Here is a 22488-nt window from a genome sequence, read left to right as displayed (position 1 = left end):
AAGCAGAGACATCACTTTGCCGACAAAGTTCCATATAGTCAAAGCTATAGTTTTTTCAGTAGTCAGGTATGAATGTGACAGTTGGACCATAACGAAGGCCGAGGGCTAAAGAACTGAAGCTTTTGAATTATGGTGTTGATGACTCTTGAGAGTCCCTTGGACTGCAAGGAGATCCAAGCAGTCAATTAATCCTAAAGGAAATCAACCCTGACTATTCATTGGAAGGACTGATGGTGAAGTTGAAGCTCCAATCTTTTGGCCATCTGATGTGAAGAGCCAGCTCATTGCAAAAGACCTTGATTCTGGGACAGATTGAGGGCAAAAAGAGAAGGGGGCGACAGAGGATAAGATTGTTGGGTAGCATCACTGACATGGATTTGAACAAACTCTGGGAGACTGAAAAGGACAGGGAAGCCTGGCATGCTGCAGTCCAAGGGGTCATAAAGAATCAGACATGACTTAGAGCTGAACAACACTGCTCTAACCCTAAAGTCCAGGCTGTGGTTTATAGCCCGTGAGCAGAGTCTTTACTGGAAAGGCAACAGATGCATAGGCAGTTGTTTAAAAAGGCTATCTGAAACCACGAACACAGACAGTTGTCATGCTGGAAGGGACTGGAAAGAGTCTCTTCCCTAAGAAGACCTGGGAGCACCTGCCTGAGGGCCATGAGACACTGTCCAAAGGACAAGTGCAAGTTGGGGTGGAAGAGAACTCAAGTAAGCACCTCAGGCGCCACCTCAGCTCTGTAGAGAAAGGGCTGGGTTGGGGCCAGATGTTGCCAGCGGTCAGGTGCAGGGGTCCCCTAGTCAAGTGAGGAAACAGAGAGAGACAGGCAAAGCGGAGGCATCTGAGGTCTCTACTGTGACAAACACAGCATTGCTGGGACTGCACTTTCATCAGGCGAGTGAAAGTTACACTCATCCATTCATCCCTTCAATAAACACAGATTCAATTCAGTTCAGTCGCTCAGTCGTGTCCAACTCTTCACGACCCCATGAACTGCCGCACGCCAGGCTTCCCTGTCAATCACCAACTCCCGGAGCTTGCTCATACTCATGTCCATTGAGTCGGTGATGCCGTCCAACCATCTCATCCTCTGTCGTCCCCTTCTCCTCCTGCCTTCAATCTTTCCCAGCATCAGGGTCTTTCCCAATGAGTCAGTTCTTCGCATCAGGTGGCCAAAGTATTGGAGCTTCTGAACACTGATTAGGTGCCTATTATGTGAGGATGTGATAGCAACCACACACAGTGGTATTAAAAAGTCTCTACTTTTCTATTGTGGACTTCATGGTCTAAAGGAGAAAGACCAGACACAGAATACACACACAGGCACACACACATGTCAGTTACATAGCTGAAAACTGGAGATAAGATCTGTGAATGAAAACATCAGGAGGAAAGATGAATAATGCCTCAAGGGTGGCTATTTAGAGGGTGTAATCAGGAAAGACCCCCTGAAAAGGAGACATTTTATCTGACACTTAAAAGAAGAAAAGAGCTCAGCCAGGCAACCGTCCTGGGGAAAACCATCTCAGACAGGGGGCACACTGAGCTGGGAAGTCCTGCAATGGAATGGAGCTCTGTGAGCTTGGGGCAACAGAGAGGAGGCCAGGGAGCATGGGCAGAGAAGGAACCAGGAGGCTGGGAGGCTGGCAGGGGCTGGACCACACAGACTGAAGGGTTGTGATCAGGACTTTGGGATGGGAGCAATGGGAAACCTATAGAGGGTCCTTAACTGGGAAGACACCACAACTGGGTCTGTGTTTTCAAAGGGTCACTGTAGAAACTCACATAGCAATGGGTCTTCAGGCCAGTTCCCTGAGTCTTCTCTCCGGGGTGAACTCAACTTGTCTTTTGAACCTTGGAGGGGGAAGCTGGGGGCAGCTGTGAAGAGGGAGGAGCGGAAGTGGACTGGGCCTCCCCTCTTGCCACATCCTCCAAGCCTTGCTTTGAGGAGACCCAGCTCAGGGCCAATGGAAGATTTATCTTTCCCTTGCCTCCCAGCTGCAAGTGTAGGTCAGATCCAATGGCCAGCAGTGGGGCGGGGCCGACCCCAGTTCACCTGGGCTGATTAGACGTGGACATCTGTACCCGTTTGCTCTTTCTGCCCTGGGAAAAGAAGAGAAGCGAACATTCTGCAGAGACTGTGGAATGGCCTTCACGACAGGAAGCTCTGAGTCACCGAGGGGCTGGAGGGACGATGGCAGGCACTGAGCAGGTAGAGGTTCAGAAAAGAGGAGAGGGACGGCCCGTGACCGGAAGCTGGGCTGGAGTGGAAAGGAGCTGAGAGGAGGGCTCAGCACCAGGGAGGAAACACTACAAACACTTTTCTACATTTTTCTCCAATGTATGCCCATCTTTCTAAGACAATTTGGGCCAAACATCACTTATCACTCACCCCCGTACCAGTGCCATTAGCAAACTGTTGGGAAGGACCCTCCCTGGGGAAGAAGTTTGCCAGTGGAGAATCATGCAGGTAGTTGGATGGAGAATTAGAACACTGCTCATCCAAGATCCCCTGCAGGAGGGCATGGCAACCCATTCCAGTATTCTTGCCTGGAGAATCCCATGGACAGAGGAGTTTGGCAGACTGCAGCAGTCCCTAGGGTCACACAGAATCAGACACGACTGAAGCGACTTTGCCTGCCTGCCTGCCTGTCTCATCTGCAATAGCTCTGAGAATTTTGTGGGGTAAATGTGTGTGGGGGCGAGAGATTTATTTTAAATGGTTTTGGTGACACCTCTTTTGGGCCAGACGGGTGGGTGAGGTGTGTAGGTTACCAGCTGGAAGTGGCCTTGAATAGTGGAAAATTAACAACAGCAGGAATAGGACCTAGAAGGCCTCTTCCAGTTGCTTCCGACCAGGGAGCAGGCAGGCAATCTCACCTGACACCCGAGCATGGGACTCATTCTGAATCACCCTGGGCACGGGGTGGGAGAAAGACAAGAAGGCAGAGATCCGACCTCGGTGAGTAAATTTAAATGCTTTTATTAACAATCTTCTTACATTACAAGGATAATATGACAAAAGGAAAGTTTCTGCGTACATATTATGATAAACCAACATAGCTCTATTTGTATCCAGTGTCCTAGGCCCCGTCACACAGGTACTATAAAGCGTAGTCTGCAAAATAATAACATCGAGGGTTTTTTTTTTTAAGAAAGAAAGTATTAACATATTAATATGTATGTGATAATAGACTCCTAGGTATTTCCCCCCACCCCCACTTTATTTTCCTCTGTGATTGAAATGAAATGGTTCAGCAGCGTGGGGGTGGAGAGGAGGAGAGAGACGACGGGGCTGAAAAAGACGGAATCAGACTGCTGGCTCTTCCAGAGAGACAAAAGTGAAGAAACTAAGGGTGCCCCGAGGGCAGCCTGGCCCTTGTCTTTTGGGGAGCAGTGTAGTGACCGGCCGTCCTCCTCTGGACGGAGGGCCCGGCGCCCTTGATGCCCCGAGGATGCTCTCTCTCTGAGGTACAGTGCATTGTGGGATTGCTACCCGAGGATGCCCATCCCCTGGCCACGGGTCTGACCCCCCGCAGCGGGAGGAAGGCTCGGGCCGGGCCTGGCCTCTCTTGAGCCAGGCACTGGAGGGTGTTCGGAGACCCGGTTGGCAGCTAGCGGTGGCTCAAGGAGACCAGGGTGGACGTGGAGTGGGAAGAGGTGGGCATTGGCAGAACAGATACCCCCCGCCCCAGACTGCAGGTATGGGGGGCTCTGCTGGAGACTGAGGTACCTTGGTAAATGGTATGGAAGTGTAGGACGGAGGTCAGAGGAGGCTCGGAGACGAGCCCAAAAGGCAGAGGCTGGCCTAGAGGGCAGAGGGTGTGGCCGCCCTCTATCTCCCATCCTCTGTGGCCCCTTCGGCCCCTCCTCCTCTACCTCCCCGGTCGGGGAAAGAAACAATCGTGAGAGAAACCTGGAAGTGAAACGGATTTCTGATCCCGTCAGGGCTGCATAGGCCCTTCGTCACGCAGCCGGTGGCACCAGTGCCCCCTCGGGCCCCCAGAAGTCCCGGCCATCCAGGAGCAGGGGCTGGGCCAAGCCGAGGGAGGCGCCCTCCCCGGCGGAAGTGGATGAGCTTGGATGAGCTTGGGGCGTCTGGCTCAGCCTCTGCCTCGAGTCACAGAATCAGAACAGTGTACGTGAACTAGACCTGCCTGTTAACGGCGGCGCAGGTGGGGCCAGGGGGTCACTGGGCACAGGAGAGGATGGGGGGCGCTGTCCTGAGTGCAGCCAGCAGCAGCAGCTGTGCAAATGGGCTGGGCCAAAGCCCCGCTTCTGAACTTGAGTTGCCACTGAATTTATGAGTGTGCGGATATGTCTCTCTCACCCTTTCCCATTAGTTGACACCCCGCCCCCCCGACCCCCCGCCCTAGCCGGAAAGCCTCTGGATGGTGGGCAGCGCTGACTGGTGATGCTGCCCTGGCAGGCAATGAAAGAGCGGGTGAGGGAGGCCAGGACGGCTGTACTTCAGAGGTTTGGCCTCCAGGGCGGGGGTGGGGGGCAGCAAAAAGCATCTAAAGTGGGGAGGTGGGGGCGGCGGCATCTCTCCTGGACCCGTCTCGGCCCCATTGGCAGCTTTCCTATCGCTACCAGCGCTGCTCGTTCTTGTTGGGGAGTGGGTATCGGGGGAAATTGTGCAGGGTCCCTCTCCCAGGGGGTCAGAGGCCACATCCTACTGCTGGGCAGCAGGGACCACCCAAGCGGAGGCTTGTTGGGGGGCAAAGGGGACATTTCTGGAGGGAGCCCAGGGGGTGAGGATCTCCTTTCGACCTCAGACTAAGCCTGCGTGCGGAAAAGGAGAGAAAAGTGCACGGGAGAGGGCCGGGGCCTGGCTACTCTCCTCTCCAACACTCCGGGTAAGAGGCCCCATTCCCAGCAAACCCCGCCTGCTCCGCTGCCCCGGGTGCCCCTGCAAAGGCTCCATGTCCTCCGTCTTCTCACAACACAGCGACAGGCTTTCCCGCTGCTCTCCCAGCTCTCTATAGACTCTATTTTTTATATCTATTTAAAACATAGAAATGTATAAATATATAGGATATTATTTATAGATATATAGACGTGATTTCATCTCTTACTCTGTGTGTATACGCACTGCATATGTCCATATGTACAATATATAAGTGTAGCATTTGTGTTATACACTGCACATACCCCTGCTTCCATGCACGCTCCTAGGGAGACTGGATTGCATAGGTATTTCCAGGGCGATACCACTTGAAGGGATGGGGTGGGGGTGGGGAGGGCCAGATGAAAGAGGAGGGCCGTACCATTTTTCCTCCCGAAAGGGCACTTTTTCTCCCTCTGGCTAACACACAAAGATCACCTCAAAGGTTTCTTAAAATATTACAGCTCCAGACACTCAGCTAAAGCACCTTGTCCACAGAGAGCAGAGAGGCCTTCCTCCAAGCAGGAGAAGGGCCCCTGCGGATCTCTGGACATAATCTTCCCTCCTCAAGACTGGAGGAGGAAGCCAGCCCAGAAGCCATGAGCCAGCCCCACCTCCCCCGGGGAGGCTGGCGGCGGAAATGGGGCTGTCCCAAGCTCACCTGCCTTGTGAACATGCCTTTCTCATCTAAGGAGGCCTGGCCTCCCTGCTTTGGCTGTCCCAGGCTGGCCTGCTGCTTGAAAGGGCGAGAGGGGATGAGGGCCAGAGCCTTCTGTCCAAACTGGGTGTAGGGACCAGAAGATGAAATGAAAGAACATGAATTCTACTTGGAAATCAGACCGGAAGCCACAACGAGCTCTAGATACAGAATTCCTGTGCCTACAGGTGAGAAAACAGAGGGGACGGAATCAAGAAGTTCTGTTTCAACCCCCAAGCCACTTTCTGGACCCCACAAGGCTCCAGGTAAATAGTCAAAATAGCACCCACTCCACAGCCCAGGCTGGGCCAAGTCTGGTCCACTTCAGCCTCTGCAATCATTTTCAGCACTCGACACACTTTTGCCTATTTTTTCCTTCTTGGCAACACTTCAAAACAAATGGAAAATATTTAAACGCCACCTTAAATAATTACAAGGTCCGTTCTCCAAGTCAAAGGGGCAACATAAGCAAGTCAAGGAGAGGGGCCTCAGCAAGACAACTCAACAGGGAAACACTAGGGGGGAGCCAGGGTGGAGACCTCCAACCGCTCTAGATTCAGGGCTCAGTGCTGAATGCAACTAACCAGGGATCCAGGAGATAGAGCCTCCGCTCATCCTTCAGTGAGGATGAGGAAATGAGGGTCTGCCCAGCACTAGATGTGCCCAGCGGCCATCCAAGGAGAAAGAAAGAAACAAACAAAAAAATAGCTGGTGTTGTGGATGCCCAGATTGTAATACCCAACCAGGCAGGTGAAACTTGAAAATTGGCAAGTGGCAAGAGTTGCAGACAGGGCTGGGCTGCCTCATATTTCACAGACAAGATGGCAAAGGGTCTTTTTGTTTTTTCCCTCCATTGAGAAAAAGCAGACCATTTTTAATTACAAGGGTTTCCGGCTCCCAAGCTCTGCGATGTATCTGCTTGGCACCATCGGCCACAAACCTGATCTCATTTCCCACCCACTCCATGAACCGAAGAAAATCACTAATTGGTTAACTCAATGACGACAAGCTTGACTCCAGAGACACGAACATTTTTTTTTTTCTAAGTCAGTGGTTGTCACTCCTAAGCCAGGGGTTGAATTTAAGGGCTCTGTCTCTTGTCTATCAACATGCAAGGATCACCTGGCCACAGCTTTTTATACTCATCGGTGAGAGGTTAGACTGCCCAAGCAGGTGGGCAGACCCCAAGAGTCCCCACACCCTAGGAGTCCTTCTCAGAGGCAGAGAGTGGAAACGCCTGGGGTGAAAACCACGGGTAATTGCACACAGCATTCACAGGATAGAAACACTGGAAATTCTGAGGGTAAAGACTCTGTGTCAATTGTAGTGGTGTGTCACCCAAATTGCTCCCTGTCCCCAGGCAAAGTGGCCTTCAGACTGCCATGAGCACCTGGAGTTTTCGAGATGCCTTCCCAAACTTCGAGAACCTCCAGAGAGCCCATCCTCTCCGAGGTTTGGAGCCTGGGTGGCCGGCTCCCGCTCCTCTGAAATGATACGGTAGACACTGGCATTGGCCCAAAGGATTCTTTCCCCTCTGGATAAAAACTGGAGCTAACTTTGGCCATGGCCTCCTGAGAGCAAACGGTTGTGGCCCTGCCATAGTACTCAGGCAGTCATCAGCGAGTCTTTCCTCCTGGTTTTCAGATGAGTGGTGGTCTAGGGGATGACTCCCTGTCTGCTGATGTTGTGGGTGGGGAGGCGCAGGGGTGCGCAGGGGGAGGCATAAGGCATCTGTTGGCTAGAAGAAAGGACCTCGACTACTGTTTCTGACCTCTATGGAGGCCCACCCTGCCAGTCATCTCTGCTCCCCCTCGACCCATCTCGGTCTGTGTGATGTCCAGAGGGAGCTCTCCCACAGACCTGGTGGATTGGGTGCATGGTGGAGAGGAAGTCGAGGAGAGAAAGGTGGACCCTTGTGCTTTGCACTTGACCACAGATACTGACCCTGATCGGACAAGGGGGATGGCAGGAGAAGACATCGGCTTAAAGTGACGTGCATGAGGTTGGGAATTTCAAAGCTGGAGAAAGGGCTTTGGGTCTTTCCTTGCAGGTTCCTGCTAACTCTCTCCTAGTTCAGAGGAGGGTGGGAAAGCGTGTGAGACTGGGGAGCGGGGATGAGGGGTGAATGTCACCAGGCAGGGGTGCATTGATTTGTTGAAGAAGGCAGCATATGAGGCCTGGCAGTGGGACAGTCGGAGAAAACCAGTTGGTTTTGTTTTGTTTTGTTTTAACATGCTACATCACTGTTGAAAACAAAAAAAATTTCAAAAATAATATATAATATATATAATATATTTATATAATGAAAAGCTATTGACTAGCAGCAATGATTCTAAAGTTATCATAGCACCAAGACCATGGGGGTGGGGGGAGGGGGTCTGTGGGGGGTGAAGGTCTGGCGGGACAAGGAAGAAGGGGTGACGTGTTCAGTGTCGCTGACAGTTCCACTCCGGCTCTCATCGGTGGCACGAGGCCTCAGAGACAAGATAAACCAAGAAGGGAGGAAACCACCACAGTCTTCTAATGTCTGAGCCGAGCAGGTTGGGGACACCGAGGCCTTTCCTGTGGCCAGATCATCCCATTCTTTGCCCACCCTCTGCCAGATGAGAGGGGTGGCTCCTATAGACAGACTATAGACAATGCAGGTCTTCCTCCCTTCCCCCAAATATAACCTGCATCCACAACGTAGGACCTCTGCAGATCAGATATGCACACATCAGATGTGGGAACACGGACAGAAGTTTTTAACAGCTCACGCACATTTGTTTAAAAAAAACTCCCCTGCGAGGTATACTGGTAATTAAATGAACAAAAGAGCATTGATCAAGACTCCTCTAGATGAAACCACTACTTGCCTCAGGGAGTAGGCAAGTGGCTATTTCTAAAGCTTATATCTCAGCTGTGTATGTGTGTGTGTGTGTGTGTGTGTGTGTGTAGGCTGATGCCTCGAGAGTCCCGTCTGACTTCTTGTTTATTCCTTTCTTTGAGGACATCTCTACCCTGTTCAAAAAAGGAAGCGTTTGCAGGCATAGACGCATTCCCCACTTTTCCACTACCTTCCTGCCAGGCTGCAGGGCTTGTCATCAGCCTTATTGCAAAAGAAGAATCCAATCTCTAGAGACTCTCATCAGAGTTATGCATAACCCAGGGCACAACTTGCATTGACATCTCCTGCCACTGAACTCTAGCAGGCATTTCTCGATTATTAAAGGAAAAAATAATATACCCCCAAACACATTATACGATTATAAAGACAGTATAAATAATTCATGAAAATTGAATACATACTTTTCATTTTACGTGTGTTTAGCCAAAAATCGTTGCTGTACTGGGGTCTGGACTTCTTGGCTCTGCATTTCCCCCACATTCCCTGGATCTGAATGGAATTCTGTTATGGTCTCCCACACCAGGTAAAAAACAGGAATGCAAAGGGCTCACGTCCTCCCTTTTCCCCAGGATTTCAAGCTCCATTGTGAGGCAGTTTTGCCTTCAGTATAACAGGTAAAATATTTAGGATCCAGGGGACTGGAAGGAGGGACTCAACAGCCCAGGGATGGGAGAGGTGACACAGGTGGGGACTGGCAGGTGTCACAGTCTGACCGACACTTCTGATTCACAGACAGTGAAGGAACGCTCATCAGGGAATGAACGAAAACCTCTCAAACCAGGTGGGAGGGGGAAAAAGTCAAAAACCCTGATCCGGATACCCAGCTCACCCTATCCAAAGATCAGAGGTCTGATTCTGCCGGACCAGCATGTCAGCCAAGAGGCCAAGAGATCCCCCTCGTAAAACCAAACAAGAAAAAAAAAAGGCAAGAACATACACCCAAACCCAAACCCCTCAACTCCCAAACAAGAACATAAACAAAATGAGCTACCTAAAGGCGATGACTGACCCGTCATTTTAGCTTATGCGAGTTGGTTGACAGTCAGGTGGGAGCCTGTGTAGCCCCAGCACATGCTTCTGTGAGTGAAAATAAGTTTCCACGTGTGTTACAGCTGCCAAATTTTGTAGACAAGAGTCAGTTTCCGACATTATTCCAATCTGAAAACTCCCAGTAGCTTCTGGTGGACGTGTCACCTTGGTTTTTAAAATTTTTTTCAGTGTGGGTTTTTATAGATATATATAATATAATATATATTTATATAATATATCAAAGCTTAAGAGTATAGATTAAAAAAATATTCAACAGCTTAGTGAACTCTGCAACGCCAGCTTCCTAAATATCCGGATAAAACTCTGACCCGTGGTCCGCGGTCTGCAGCACCGGCTTCTGCTCCAGGGCAGACATCCTGCTGAGGACCTCGGCGGACAGTGCGTAGCTGTTGCCAGACTTCTCCTCAAACCAGCTGTCCAGGGCTCGCTTGGCATCGAAGTTGGCGATGGGAGGGCCGTTGACAGCAATGGTCAACAGGTCGCTGAGTTGCTCCAGAGTCAGGCGGGAGCGGTGGTTTTTTCGAACTCGCTGCAGGGCATTTCGGCCTTTCTCGCAGCAAGCAGTGGAGGTGGGGAGGACTTTGAGGACCTGGATGATCTTGTTCAAGAGCGGAAACCGCTGCTTGTACTTGGAAATGTGGCCTATCAGGTCTTTGAAGCCGTTTTTGGTATAGTAATCAGCCTTGAGTTCCCGCCACTCCATCAGCAGACTCCCCCGGGGGTCCAGCCCTTCCCTGCAGACATCCCGGGAGAAGGTAGGGATGGCCTCCAGGTGGTCAAAGATCTGAACCATGTCCTCCTTGCCATAGCTCAGGAGCTCGTCGCTGTTCCGGGGCCAGGCGGCCAGGTCGAACACCTGGCAGGCCTTCACAAAGATCCGGCTGCGGGAATCGAACCTCTGAGCTAGGATCACTTGGGTCTTCTGGCAGATCTTCTCCCGGATGGACTGGAACTTGGCTTCAGCCACCCTGAGGTTCTTCATGGCGATCCCGTTGAAGCTCTCCCGGAAATTCTCCTCGAACTCCTGCAGGTATTCCCCGGGGGAGTCGGCCAGCCGGCTGATCTCCTGGATGGCCTCCTCGATCTTGTCGTCCACCTGGGACACCAGGAGGTATTCGCCCTGGAAGACGTAGGCCAGGCGCGAGAGCACGGCGATCACATCCAGAAGGAAGTAGATGAGCTTGATGGACTGGTAGTCCATGAGGAACTGCAGCAGAGCCAGGGCGATGGCTGAGGCGTCCGCCCGCTGGGTCTGGCTGCTGACGTCCTTGAGGTGGGCGACCACCTCCAGGTAGTCCTTGATGAGGGCATTGAGGACGTTCTGCTCACCAATGATCCACCGCACGGCCCGGATGTCCCCCAGGAACTCGGTCTCCTCGCACAGCGTGGACGCCGTGGACCGCAGCTCGCACATGAGGCGTGGCGAATAGCGGTAGAAACTGAGCAGCTGCTTCAGGTTGTTCTCCAGCTCCTCCAGGCAGGGGAGCTCCTTCCCGCTGATGGCGTCCAAGATCTCTAGATGGGGCCGGTGCACCATGAAGGGCAGGCACAGCAGCCAGGGCAGCGTCTTGCGGATCGTCATGAACATGCTGGCCCGTAGGCTGGCTGTGACGTTGGCCCCGTCTATGCCCAAGCCCACGGTGGGCTTCTCGTCCTGCAAGCGGATGCCCAAGGCGGAAAAGGCCCGGTCCAGCGCCTGCAGATAGCTCTCTGTGCTGGAGAACCCCAGCTCCTGCAGGGACAGGAACTCCGTGGCCGGGGGCCCGTCGCTGCTGGTGTACTGGACGTAGACCGCCACCGTGTCGGCCAGCAGGTCATCGCTCTGCCCGTCCAAGATGATGCTGAGGCATGGCGACTGGCGGATGCGCTCCACCAGGTCTTCGCGCAGCGCCCGGGCGATGTGATGGATGAGGATCTGGCAGTCTCCCTCGTTCATGTACTGGTCCACCACCTTGAGCTCGCACTTCCGCAGCAGCTCGGCCAGCGGCCGGAAGTCCAGGTACGGCCGGCCCTCCAGGGCCAGGTGGTAGGCGGTGTTGAAGAGCAGGGTCATGTTTCGACACATCTCCTCCGTCTTCTCGGGGTGCATGCGGAGCTTGTAGAGCTGCAGGCACTTTTTATGCAGGTTGCTCTGGCTGTGCAGCTTGATGGTGTGGATCTTGAACTGCTTGGAGCCGATGATGAAGGCGGAGGTGCGCGAGGACTGCACCGTGTACTGGCGGCAGACGTGGCACCACATCTCGTTGAGGGTCGGGGAGTACCGCAGGAACCAGAACTTCTTCAGCCACTCCTGCTTGAAGCGCCGGATCCGGCGCCCGGCGGCCGAGGACATCTTGGAGGGCTCGTCGGTGGCCGTCATAATATCGTTGGAGACGGACTCGTCTGCGGAATCGACCTCCTGGTCGTCGTCCTCCATGATGGCCGGGCCGGAGACCATGCTCTCTGAGGCTGGAAGACAAATGGGAAAGGAACCCGTTACATCTGCTGGGAAGAAAAAACAAACAAACAAACACACACATAGATGTTTCCAAAATGAAGGAAATAGGTCCAGAAGGCAGCTGTCATATTCTGTGAAACAGACTGAATTCCAGCCTGGAATTCATTTATAAGCATCCTTGTCATCCACGCATGTCTCATCCTCTGTGGATTAGTGCCGGTGGCCACCGCCACGCTCCAGGCTGCCTGCCCTCACCCTCCACAAGCGTGAGCTCAAGGAACTTAAATATTCTGTATCCACCGAAGAGGAAAACTAGGAGAGCCGAGCCCGTGGAGGAATAGAGCACGTCCCAGGTTTCACAGCGGGACCGCGAGGACGTGGGACTCGTTTGTCACACCACGAAGGTGCCCTCAAATGAAGGCGGCTGGGGCCCCAAGTGAGCTGGGGATCAGAATGCAGTTAAGACACAGGCTTGGAAGAGCTGCACCCCCTCATTCTGAGCTAAGGGGTGTGGTTAAAAAGGAAGTGCTGTGTAAATCTCTAATTCAGCTGTGTAGTGAAACTTTCCCTGTGGTTGAGCAACCCTAAAAGATCCAGGCAGCCAAGAGAAATGGGCAAAGGGAGATCATTGTCCTGCATTCCCATCAGGAAGGCCGGGAGCTCTCCCCCACAGGACACCCTGCCTGGGACTGGGAGAGAAGAGAAAGACTGAGTTTAGAAACTGGGCTTTGGGGTAAGACACCGGAGAAAGGCAACGGGTCAAGAACACAGCACACACCCCCTCCTGCAGCGGAATTTCCTTTATTGACATGGAGGATACAAGGGCAAGACATGACGCCCCCACAGGAGCTGCAAGGCGGCCTGTCGGAGGCAGCTGAGGGCGTGGACTGCGACCGGTGCCCACCTCTGAGTTCCCAGGCCTCTCCCTGAAGGGGGTACCCCCAGGGAGCTCCTGGCCCCCCTCCACACTGTCCACCGCACGTTCCTCCCTCGGACAACAATTTCATCCACACCAACTTACCTGCGGGGTCTGAGAACTCGGGGAGCTCCAGGACCTGCGCTGGCAAGGTGGGGGGCTCAGGAAGCGTGCCAGACTTAAGCATGTCTAGTTCGGCCTGGAGTTCCCGGACCTTCTTCTTTAGGCGAATACAGTTAGGGCAAAAGGAGGTGGTGGGCAGCTCAGGAGGGTCGGATGCAAGAGAGGCCTCGGCGGGACTGTCGGCCTTGAACGACGAAGGCTCCTCCTCTTCGTCCTCCAGGGGGCCTGCCTCCTTGGAAGCCCCTTGGGGGATCTTCCAGTCCCCGTCCCCCTGGGTCCGACTGGCATTCTGCACGCCGTGCGACATCATCATGGCACACTGGCCGTGGGCATCATTCTGCTGCTTGGGGACCTTCCTGATGACCAGGGAAGTGCTCAGTGCGAGCTGGTGGGCTTCTACCTTTGCGGATTCCAGTGAGGCCTCCAACACATCCTTGAAAATGAGGTCAATTTTCTTCTTCTTGGCCTGGGGGTGCATGTCCCCCTCGTCAAAGCCACGCTTGTAGGGACTTTTGCCCTGTCTCAACACGGGGAGCTGAAGGGGACCCCTCAGGTCTTCTGGGTTATCCAGAGCCTGCTCAGACTTCTCCTTCTGCAACCTCTTCTCTCCTAGGAAGGAAAACCAGGGTGTGAGGAAGTGGGGAAAAGCCCCGAAGAGGAGAAACCAACAGAAAACAAAGTGCTCCTGTCAGGAAGTCGCTTGACGCATCCCTCTGGGCCTGGCCTGGTGCAGCCGGCGTGGCAAAAGCGGGGCAGATTACTCAGTGAAGAATCGGGCTAACCTAACATACGGTTGGGGAGTTCACCAAGGTCTTTGACATCATTTACATGGTAGAAAGAAACAGAAATGGATCACGGGGTCTGGAGTCAAAGGACCCCAAAAAGTGGTGAGAACTCCTTTTAAAGAAGCAGTTTCAACATAGCCTTAAGTATCCACAAGTGAAACTGAAAGTCCCTCAGTTGTGTCTGACTCTTTGCGACCCCATGGACTATAGACTCCAAGGGATTCTCCAGGCAAGAATACTGGAGTGAGTAAGCCGTTCCCTTCTCTAGGGGATCTTCCCAACCCAGAGATCAAACCCAGGTATGTTTATAAGTTGAGCAAATGCTGTAGGCATGGGGAGTTGGAAGTTAAGGAACTCGCCATCCTGTCATCCTAAAAGACGACATCCCACGTGATAAGCTGAGTGGGTGGCAACGTAGCTCAGCTAAGTGCAGGAGCTCTCATGCCTCCAGGCTTCCCCTCCAGTCTTAGCAATTGGAAGATGGCTACTTCCACTTGATAGTCGCGCAGTCATGTCTGACTCTTTGGGATCCCACGAACTGCAGTCTGCCAGGCTCCTTTGTCCATGGAATTCTCCAGGCAAGAATACTGGAGTGGGTTGTCATTTCCTTCTCCAGGGATCTTCCTGATCCAGGGATCAAACCCGTGTCTCATGCCTTACAGGCAGATTCTTTACTGTCTGAACCACCAGGGAAGCCCAACTTGGTAAAAGGTACACAAAGCACTGAGTCCCACTTCTTCCTCCCCCCTGACTATCCCTGAGGGCAAAGTGCATCTTATAGCAACTGTCCTTCCTAAGTCTTCCAGTAACCGGAAGACAGGATGATGTGAGGAAGCATGGCCTGAACCTCTGTGGGTCTCACTGATGACCAAGGCAGGAAGAAAGGGAAGTCAGGGACACCGATGGCTGCTGTGGGCTCCAAGAACACAGCCTCTAGCAATGATAAAGCAGGAGGCGTGGCCACAACACACGCTCAAAATACAGCCGCTGTGTTTCCTTACCTGACAACTCTGACGTTTCCTCTTCTATTTCTTTCTATCATGTAAATGATGTCAGAGACCTTGGTGAACTCCCCAACAATGTATTATGTTAGCCTGATTCTTCAAAATGGCTAATACAGTTGCACAAATTGCTATAGATGTGTGGATGCTGCCTGCTCAAGGACGAGGTTATTCAAATTTTCTAGGATGAGCAGGAGATTTCTTTGGGATCAAGGCACCCAGAAAAAATAATCTGTGGGTCAAAGGAGACCTTTAAACATTATGAAATTGATTCTAAAGCCTCCACAAAACATGGGGGAAACACCACAAAGTAAATCAATGACCCAAAGTGGACAAATAGCAAATGAAGTCTTTGAATACATGTATAGATGCATCCTGTTCTTAAAAGATAACCACAAAGGAATAATTTATGCTCTTTAGGAAGCAGTTCTGGGCTCCAACTAATATCCCTACTTAAAGCTGCTCAGTCGCTCAGTTGTGTCCAACTCTTTGTGACCCTATGGACTGTAGCCTGCCAGTCTCCTCTGTCCATAGGATTTCCCAGGCAAGAATACTGGAGTGGGTTGCCATTTCTGTCCCCAGGGGATCTTCCCAACCCAGGGATCGAACCCGCATCTCTTGCATCTCCAGCTTTGGCAGGAGGATTCTTTACCACTTGAGCCCCCAATGAGAGTTCCTACTTAATAAGGACTAATAATTCAAGCTCTGGACTTTAGCAGCGCTCCAACCTCCAATTACAAAGAAGTCTCCTTCCATGTAAGACCTTAAGTGGTTGAGCGTGGGGGATTCCCCCCCTCCAGAGCAGGACAGGCACACAGATCTCAGACACCGCTAACCGTATCAGAGGCTGCCAGAACTACAGGCTACATGGACACATCTAAAGGACACTGAGCCCATGGCTGCTCCCAAGGGCTTCAGGGCCAAGTCCACCCTCTGCTTGGACCCTGTCCATTGTGGCGTCAGTTTCCTCCCTATTTCCTACTTCTCAGTCTGGCCAGGAATCGACACTCCATCCTCCTGTATCTGCACACATCTTGGCAGACAGATTTCAAGTCTGTCTGCCACACTCCTTTGAGCCACTCCTGAAAGCTCATGCCCTTCTCTGAGCACTCCCCTGGGGTCTCAGGGCTCTCTGAGGATGATGTAGCTCAAGGTGTTTTGGAGAAGACACTGGGGAAAAAAGACATTACAGATCCAGAAGAATTCAAGAAGATCCTGGCCAAGGGATGGAACCTGTGTCCTCAGATACAGCTTGGTTTTCTCTTCTTCTGATTACAAGATTCTTTTGGAGATTTCCTGACAGTCTTCATTCATTTCTTCTTTTATCCATTCAACAAAGATTTATTGAGCACCTAATGTGTACCAGACACTTTCAAACATGGCATCTCCGGAGATCAAATGGAAACCATTGCAATCACGTCATGAAAACATGCCTTCCCAAGTGTAATTGGCAAATATGTGCCCAACACCCAGCTCCAAAGAGGACAAGAGATGAGTGTATCTATTGGGTCTCCTCTCACTGCCCATCCAATCACCAGATACCTTTTACCAAGTCAGGTAGCAGCTGTGTTCTCAGTGTCCACAATTTGCTCTGTTTTGATTTTGAAGATAGCGTCATTCCAATGGGTCCTTCTCACTCCTTTTTCATCATTTCTCTTCATAGTCCAAATGAAGCTTTATTTAGAATAAGTAGGTTGGTCAGAAACATGATATAGTGAGGCTTGGGTGTAGGGTTTGGTTCCCAGGACCAGATGGACTCTGGGTCTTTGGATATGTGGTTTTAGTTCAAGGAAGGTCCTGTTGGAAAAATTACCTGGGCTCGCCCATTTGTGCTGGCATGGCTGAGGACAGACTAAAAGAGGCAAAGGACTAGGAGCTGGGGGATATTTTAAACCACTTTCAAATGATTCGTTTAAATGGAGCCTGGATGGACACCCACCCACCAGGCTATGATCCATGTATAAACTCACCTTCCCACCTCTCTCCAACCTTCTTCTTCTAAGAGAAATTGTTCTTTCATAGTGTATCATTAGAACAGCTAGGAATGAGATGAGGAGGAAGGAGGAAGAAACTGGTTTTGTCCAGGAGGCCAGACAACACTGTAGGTTAGAGCTCGGATCCTGGACTGAGACAGACATGGATTAGGAGCCTAACTCTGCCCCTGCTGACCACTGTACTTATCTGATGAGTGAGTCATTGTATTTATCCGCTGCGCAGTGTCTATACTTGTAAGATGGAGAGAATAATCCACATGCTACCATTAGCATGTATATTATCCATCTAATTCTCACCACACATTCACAGAGCAGGTGCTAATGGAAATGATTACACAGGACCCTGTAGAAAACATGTTTAGCACATATGAAGTACTTAGTAAATACCACCTGTTATTGCTGCTATGATCGAGCCAGGGGCAGTTTACAACATCCTTCCGTCAATCTGAGTTGGGGAAACAGAATCAATCTTGATTCTATTATTGGCACTGGAGATGTTCTCACTCCCTCATGCTCTGAAACATCTATAATAGGGCTCCTGACCCTGTCTGGGGGAGGAGGACACACTGAGGTGCCGCGGGTCCACCCCAGAGCAGCTGCTCCAGTCTAGCCCATCAGTCTCCCTGAGTTCCTCCGGGTCTCCCCCGTGCACAGCGTTTCCCATCGGATTGCCTAGAAGCACCTACAGAAGCATCTCTGGCCTCGCTGGGGCTCGGTGGCGGGCGCGGCCCACCCCCACGTGTGGACACTCACCTCGGGCCAGGTTGCGGTGGATGGTCTCCTGGGACATGCTGTGCAGGCGCTTCATGTAGTCCTCGCTGTACCAGACGCGCAGCCGCTCCCCCGGCCGGATGTCCCGGCAGGCCCGGAAGTAGATGCGCTCGCTGTGCTGGAAGGCCAGCAGGTTCTGCTCCCTCTCCTCCCGGGAGATGACCACGTACCTGGGGGCGAGGGGGACAGGTGAGAAGGCGCGGGCCACTCTTGGGCGAGTGCCTGCTGGTACCAGGCACGGTGCTGGGCAGGTGCCGGTGGCTGGATGTCCACGCGCATGTGGGCACCTGCCAAACTCTACAGGGCAGCTGCCCTTGGGAGGACAGGTACCCCAGCTGGAGCCAGTCCCTTGTCTCGCTGTCTGGTGTGACTTCAAGCAAGCCTCTGTACCTCCAAGAATCTGTTTGCCGAGACTGGAAATGACGCCTGCCCTGCCCACCTCCCAGGTTCTGGTAAACGTAAGATTCAACCCCAGATAGACAGGTGACTGGAAAGCTATTTTTCACTAACTTTTTTTTTTAAGTCTTTATTGAATTTGTTACAAAACTGCCTCTGTTTTACATGTTTTTTGGCCACAAGGCATGTGGGAACTTAGCTCCCCTAGTGGGAATCAAACCTGCACCCCTTGCGTTGGAAGGCAAAGCTTTAACCACTGGACTGCCAGGGAATCCCCCTCTTCACTAACTTTTAACTGCAGGGCCTCCCAGATACCCACAGGCCTCTGATGGTGGTAAGGGTGAGGTCCCTGAATTGTTTCCGGTACGTCACAAAGCCTAGCAGGAGGAACCGATGTGACAAGGGTGCCCACGAGATCAATGAATGAATCCTAAAGGTCAAAGTCTTAAAAGGAAAAAATAAAAGGATGCCCAAGGGAGATAGGGGAGGTAGGTAAATAAGAGGCAAGGAAAGGTGAGCTGCAACCACTTAATCTAAGTCATTTTCAGGTAAGGAAACTGAGACTCGGAGAGGCTAAGTCACTTGCTTAAGGTCACACTGCTAATAAATGGGAAATAGAGCATTGAGGTCTACGCTTTTCCCACTAGAACTCACGGCTCCTTTGTGGGCATGTAAAGCACCAACTTAGCAATGCCCAGAAAACTTTCAAAGTCCTGTCGAACCCTTAGAATTTGCAGCTCTCACCCATTCTCCCTGAAATGACATCTCCAATATCCAACCTGCCACCTCACTCACCTCCAAAAGGTGAGATGATGCAACATTTGCAGGGAGGTGATGATGTACAGATCAAAAGGACAAGAGGACATTATTTGGCATTTTAGGGTTCTGTACTATCCAAGTGCCTAGGAAATTTGCACTCAAAAAAGGGAGGTCCAGGAGGGAGGAGATGTATGTATACACACAGCTGATCCACTTCATTGTTCAGCAGAGACTAACACAGCATTGTAAAGCAATCATCGCCCCCCGCCAAAAAAAACAAAAACAAAAACAAAAAAACCACCTTCTTTTCCTTATGCTATGATTTGTCTCAAAAGCTAGGGAAGAAATCAAAGTCTGTCCGACTGGCCCAGCCCAGAGAATTGTACTTGTAACAGTCTGAGGGAAACCATAGTTCACAGAAAAAAAATCCAAATGGATGATGAATAAATGAAAGTATTCAGCATCACTGATAAGAAAAGAGGCACAAAGTAGCAAGCTGTATCGTTGGCACAAATAATTTTTTAAGTGATCAGGTCTGTACTGGTAAAGGTGGCAAGACTAGGGTTTCCCATTCTGATGGTGGAGAATAAACTGGCACAACCCTTTGGGAAACAAGCTGGCAACACGGACTTCAACAAGTATTTGTTCATTCACGTTCACAGCAGCATTACGCCCAAGAGTCAAAATGTGGAAGTAACCCAAGTGTCCACTGATGGATGAATGGATAAACAAGATGTGCTATACACCCCCAATGGAATAATAGCCATAAAAAGGAAGGAAATTCTGATCCATGCTACAACAGGAACCATTCTTGAGGACACATACGAAGTGAAATAAGCCGGCCACAAAACAACACATAGCATGATTCCACTTCTGTGAGTCGCCAAATTCAGAGTCAGAAAGTAGAATGGTGGTTGCCAGGGGCTGGGGGAGGGGGAGCAGGGAGTCAGTGTTCGATGGGTACAGAGTTCAGCTGGGGAAGATGAAAAGGGTTCTGGAGATGGATGCTGGTGCTGTTTGTCCAACACTGTGAATGTACTTAATACTACTGAACTTTACACTGAAAATGGTAAATTTTATGTTATGTGGATTTTCCCACAGTTTTTGTAAAATTAAGAAAAAAAATATCCAAAATGTTAAGATGTGGATCAAGAATGCAAACTCTGCACACAACAGATTTGTTTTACTGCTTATAATAGTGCAAAAGCATCTAAATGTCTAAAACCAGAGAAACGGTTTAATAAACCGTGGTTTATTTGTATGCTGGAATGTCACTCATCTACAGAAAAATCTTTTCAAAGAGTCTTTTATGACGTGGAAAAACGATCCCGATATAATGCAAAGTGGAAACAATAGGACTGGTGTATTATGGTTCTAATTGTGCTTTAAAAACAAGCCTGGTAAACCACTTGAAATACACCAATGTTTTAGCAGTGATTAGCCTTTATAGATGGTTCTACTTTATAATTTTCTGAACTTTCCAAGTCTTCCTCAATAAGCAATTATTACTGTCAATCCCTCTTCCCCACCCCCTAAAAAAGCCAATTCCAGGACAAATGCCAAGCCCAGTACAGGCTGGCAGTGGGGACAGTCCTGGTGGCCAGCAGCTTTGGGAATCCACATCTTGGCACCCAGGCATAGTGCTCCTCACATATAATCTCAACTCCCCAACTGCAGGAGTCTGTTTTTCCTTCACACGTGAGATTTCTTCTGAATGTGCAAACTCTTTTTCCAGTCCCCATTTTAGCAAGAGCCTGGGATTTGACATCCAAAATTAATCAGCCTAGTGGTCAGCACGGAGCAGAACTGAGGCAAATCAAACTTTTCTACTCCCTGACGTGGAAGGCGAGCCATTCACTCATGTTTTGTTCTAACAAGATTCACTTGAATCACAGAGCCCAAGGGAAACAGCATACAATCTTTCCTTTTTCCAGTTTCTAAACAGCTCTCCAGCTCTAAAAGATAGAATTATTTTCTCTGACATTCAACTTGAAGAGAAAAAAGTAGATGAGGAACACAGAACGATCAGAGATTTATTCCAAAGAGCAACCTGGTGAAGACGTCAGAAGGTTTAGAAAGACGGAAGTCCATTTCCCTTTCTACCTCCTCACACTTTGCTAACCCAACAAGAATCAATACTTAGGAAGAAAGGTCCTACTGAGCCTTTCCCTTCTCCAGGGGATCTTCCCAACCTAGGGATCAAACCCAGGTCTCCTGCATTGCAGGCAGATTCTTTACCAGCTGAGCCACTAGGGAAGCCCATTGCTTAGCACAGGGAACTATAATCGATATCCTGGGATAAACCATAATGGCAAAGAAAATGAAAAAGAATATATATAGCTATATATACACATATGGGGAGACCCGGGTTCGATTCCTGGGTTGGGAAGATCCCCTGGAGAAGGAAATGGCAATCCACTCCAGCACTCTTGCCTGGAAAATCCCATGGACAGAGAAGCCTGATAGGCTACAGTCCATGGGGTTGCAAAGAGTCGGACATGACTGAGCGACTTCACTCATACACATATATATGTAGGTATAACTGAATTACTTTGCTGCACAGAAGAAATCAACACAACACTGTAAATCAACTATATTTCAATTAAATAAATTATTAAAATATTTAGGAAGAGAACTCCAAAACTTGGTATAGATCACAAAGTATCTTCAAAGATCAAAACTGGTTCAGCATCCTGTTGTATTTGGTTGTTCTGAAAGTTGGCATTTGAAATAAGATACACATGGGAGCTCTCAGTGAATCATAAACAATCCATTCCCCTGAAAAGATGTTTATGTTATACCATTTTTGAAGTAAAGCTAAATGGAGCCAACCAAGTCGCAACATCAACTATTTCTAGCCAGGTCTCCCACTTTCAAGTATTTTGCAGTAACACCCAAATGGCTGGATCCACTCCTAGAATCCCTCTGTCCCCAGCCAACAACCCTCGTGTGAAGAAGCACGCCTGTCCCATCACACGGCTGCAGGTGAGCAAGGGCCCTTCCTGGAACAGAAGGCTTCCAGGGAGTGAAAATCTTTCTATTTGTTGTTTCCAGGGCACTACCTCGTTGGCCGGAAGCAGAGAGTATGTCAGAAGGATGATAGAAAATGCACAGCACAGACTGATCTGTGAACACTAGTGCTTATTTGACAGTTTTTCAAGCCCTTTGAAGCAATCAAAGGGGTGGGTGGTGGTGGTGGTGATGGTGGTGGGGTGGTTCTGGACTGAAGCTTTCATGATGATAATGGATTGTTTTTACTCTCAACTCTTTGCTGACTTTGGGTATTGGCTAGATAAGCTCTAAGACAACACTTTCCAGACCTCACCCACTGTGTCTTATCAAGTGCACCAGAGTTTCTAACTGGCTCAGGAAATGAACTATCAGTTTCAACTCAAGAGAGAAAACAACCTACAGGGCATCTGAAGGCCAGGTTCAGACACCCCAACCCAGTGGCTCTGTCTCTGATGGAAAGGAAGCAGCCCAGTCCCCGAGGCAGAGACAGGAAAGGAATGACCGAGGAGAGGCTGGGCTCCGTATTCTGCTAGGCATTGAGGTCTCCGGGCTGGGAAGGTCTTTGGGTCAGTCATTCACCCCCTAGATCCTCACCTGGACTTTAAGAGAACACCACCCAGCCGGCCCTCCCTCGGCACGGCTGGCCGCCTCAGACTCTTAGAAGCGATGTCCCCATCTAAAGGCTGAAACTGGCTGTTCATTCACTTCCATCCACTGGCGCCAGTTTCACCTTCCTGTTTAACTTGCTAGCCCCACATTCCCACTG

The 22488-nt window shown here is 50.6% G+C and overlaps 1 protein-coding gene across 3 annotated transcripts in view; it reads right to left on the bottom strand.

Moving 5' to 3' along the window:
* Window positions 1-2973: 2973 nt before the first annotated feature.
* The window catches only part of PRDM11 (PR/SET domain 11), a 92232-nt gene continuing 72717 nt past the window's right edge, over window positions 2974-22488 (bottom strand). For 2 of the 3 annotated variants that reach the window (XM_042233404.2, XM_027979652.3), the window contains exons 6-8: window positions 17538-17725; window positions 12987-13613; window positions 2974-11976 (exon numbers count right to left, since the gene is read on the bottom strand). In XM_042233404.2, coding sequence (XP_042089338.1) covers window positions 9812-11976; window positions 12987-13613; window positions 17538-17725 — 2980 coding nt within the window. In that variant the 3' untranslated portion in view covers window positions 2974-9811. The other variant, XM_027979651.2, reaches the window with a different exon arrangement.

This window comes from Ovis aries, chromosome 15 (assembly GCF_016772045.2).
Source record: "Ovis aries strain OAR_USU_Benz2616 breed Rambouillet chromosome 15, ARS-UI_Ramb_v3.0, whole genome shotgun sequence".
NCBI classification, from domain to species: Eukaryota; Metazoa; Chordata; class Mammalia; order Artiodactyla; family Bovidae; genus Ovis; species Ovis aries.
This window is presented reverse-complemented; position numbering and strand designations above follow the sequence as displayed.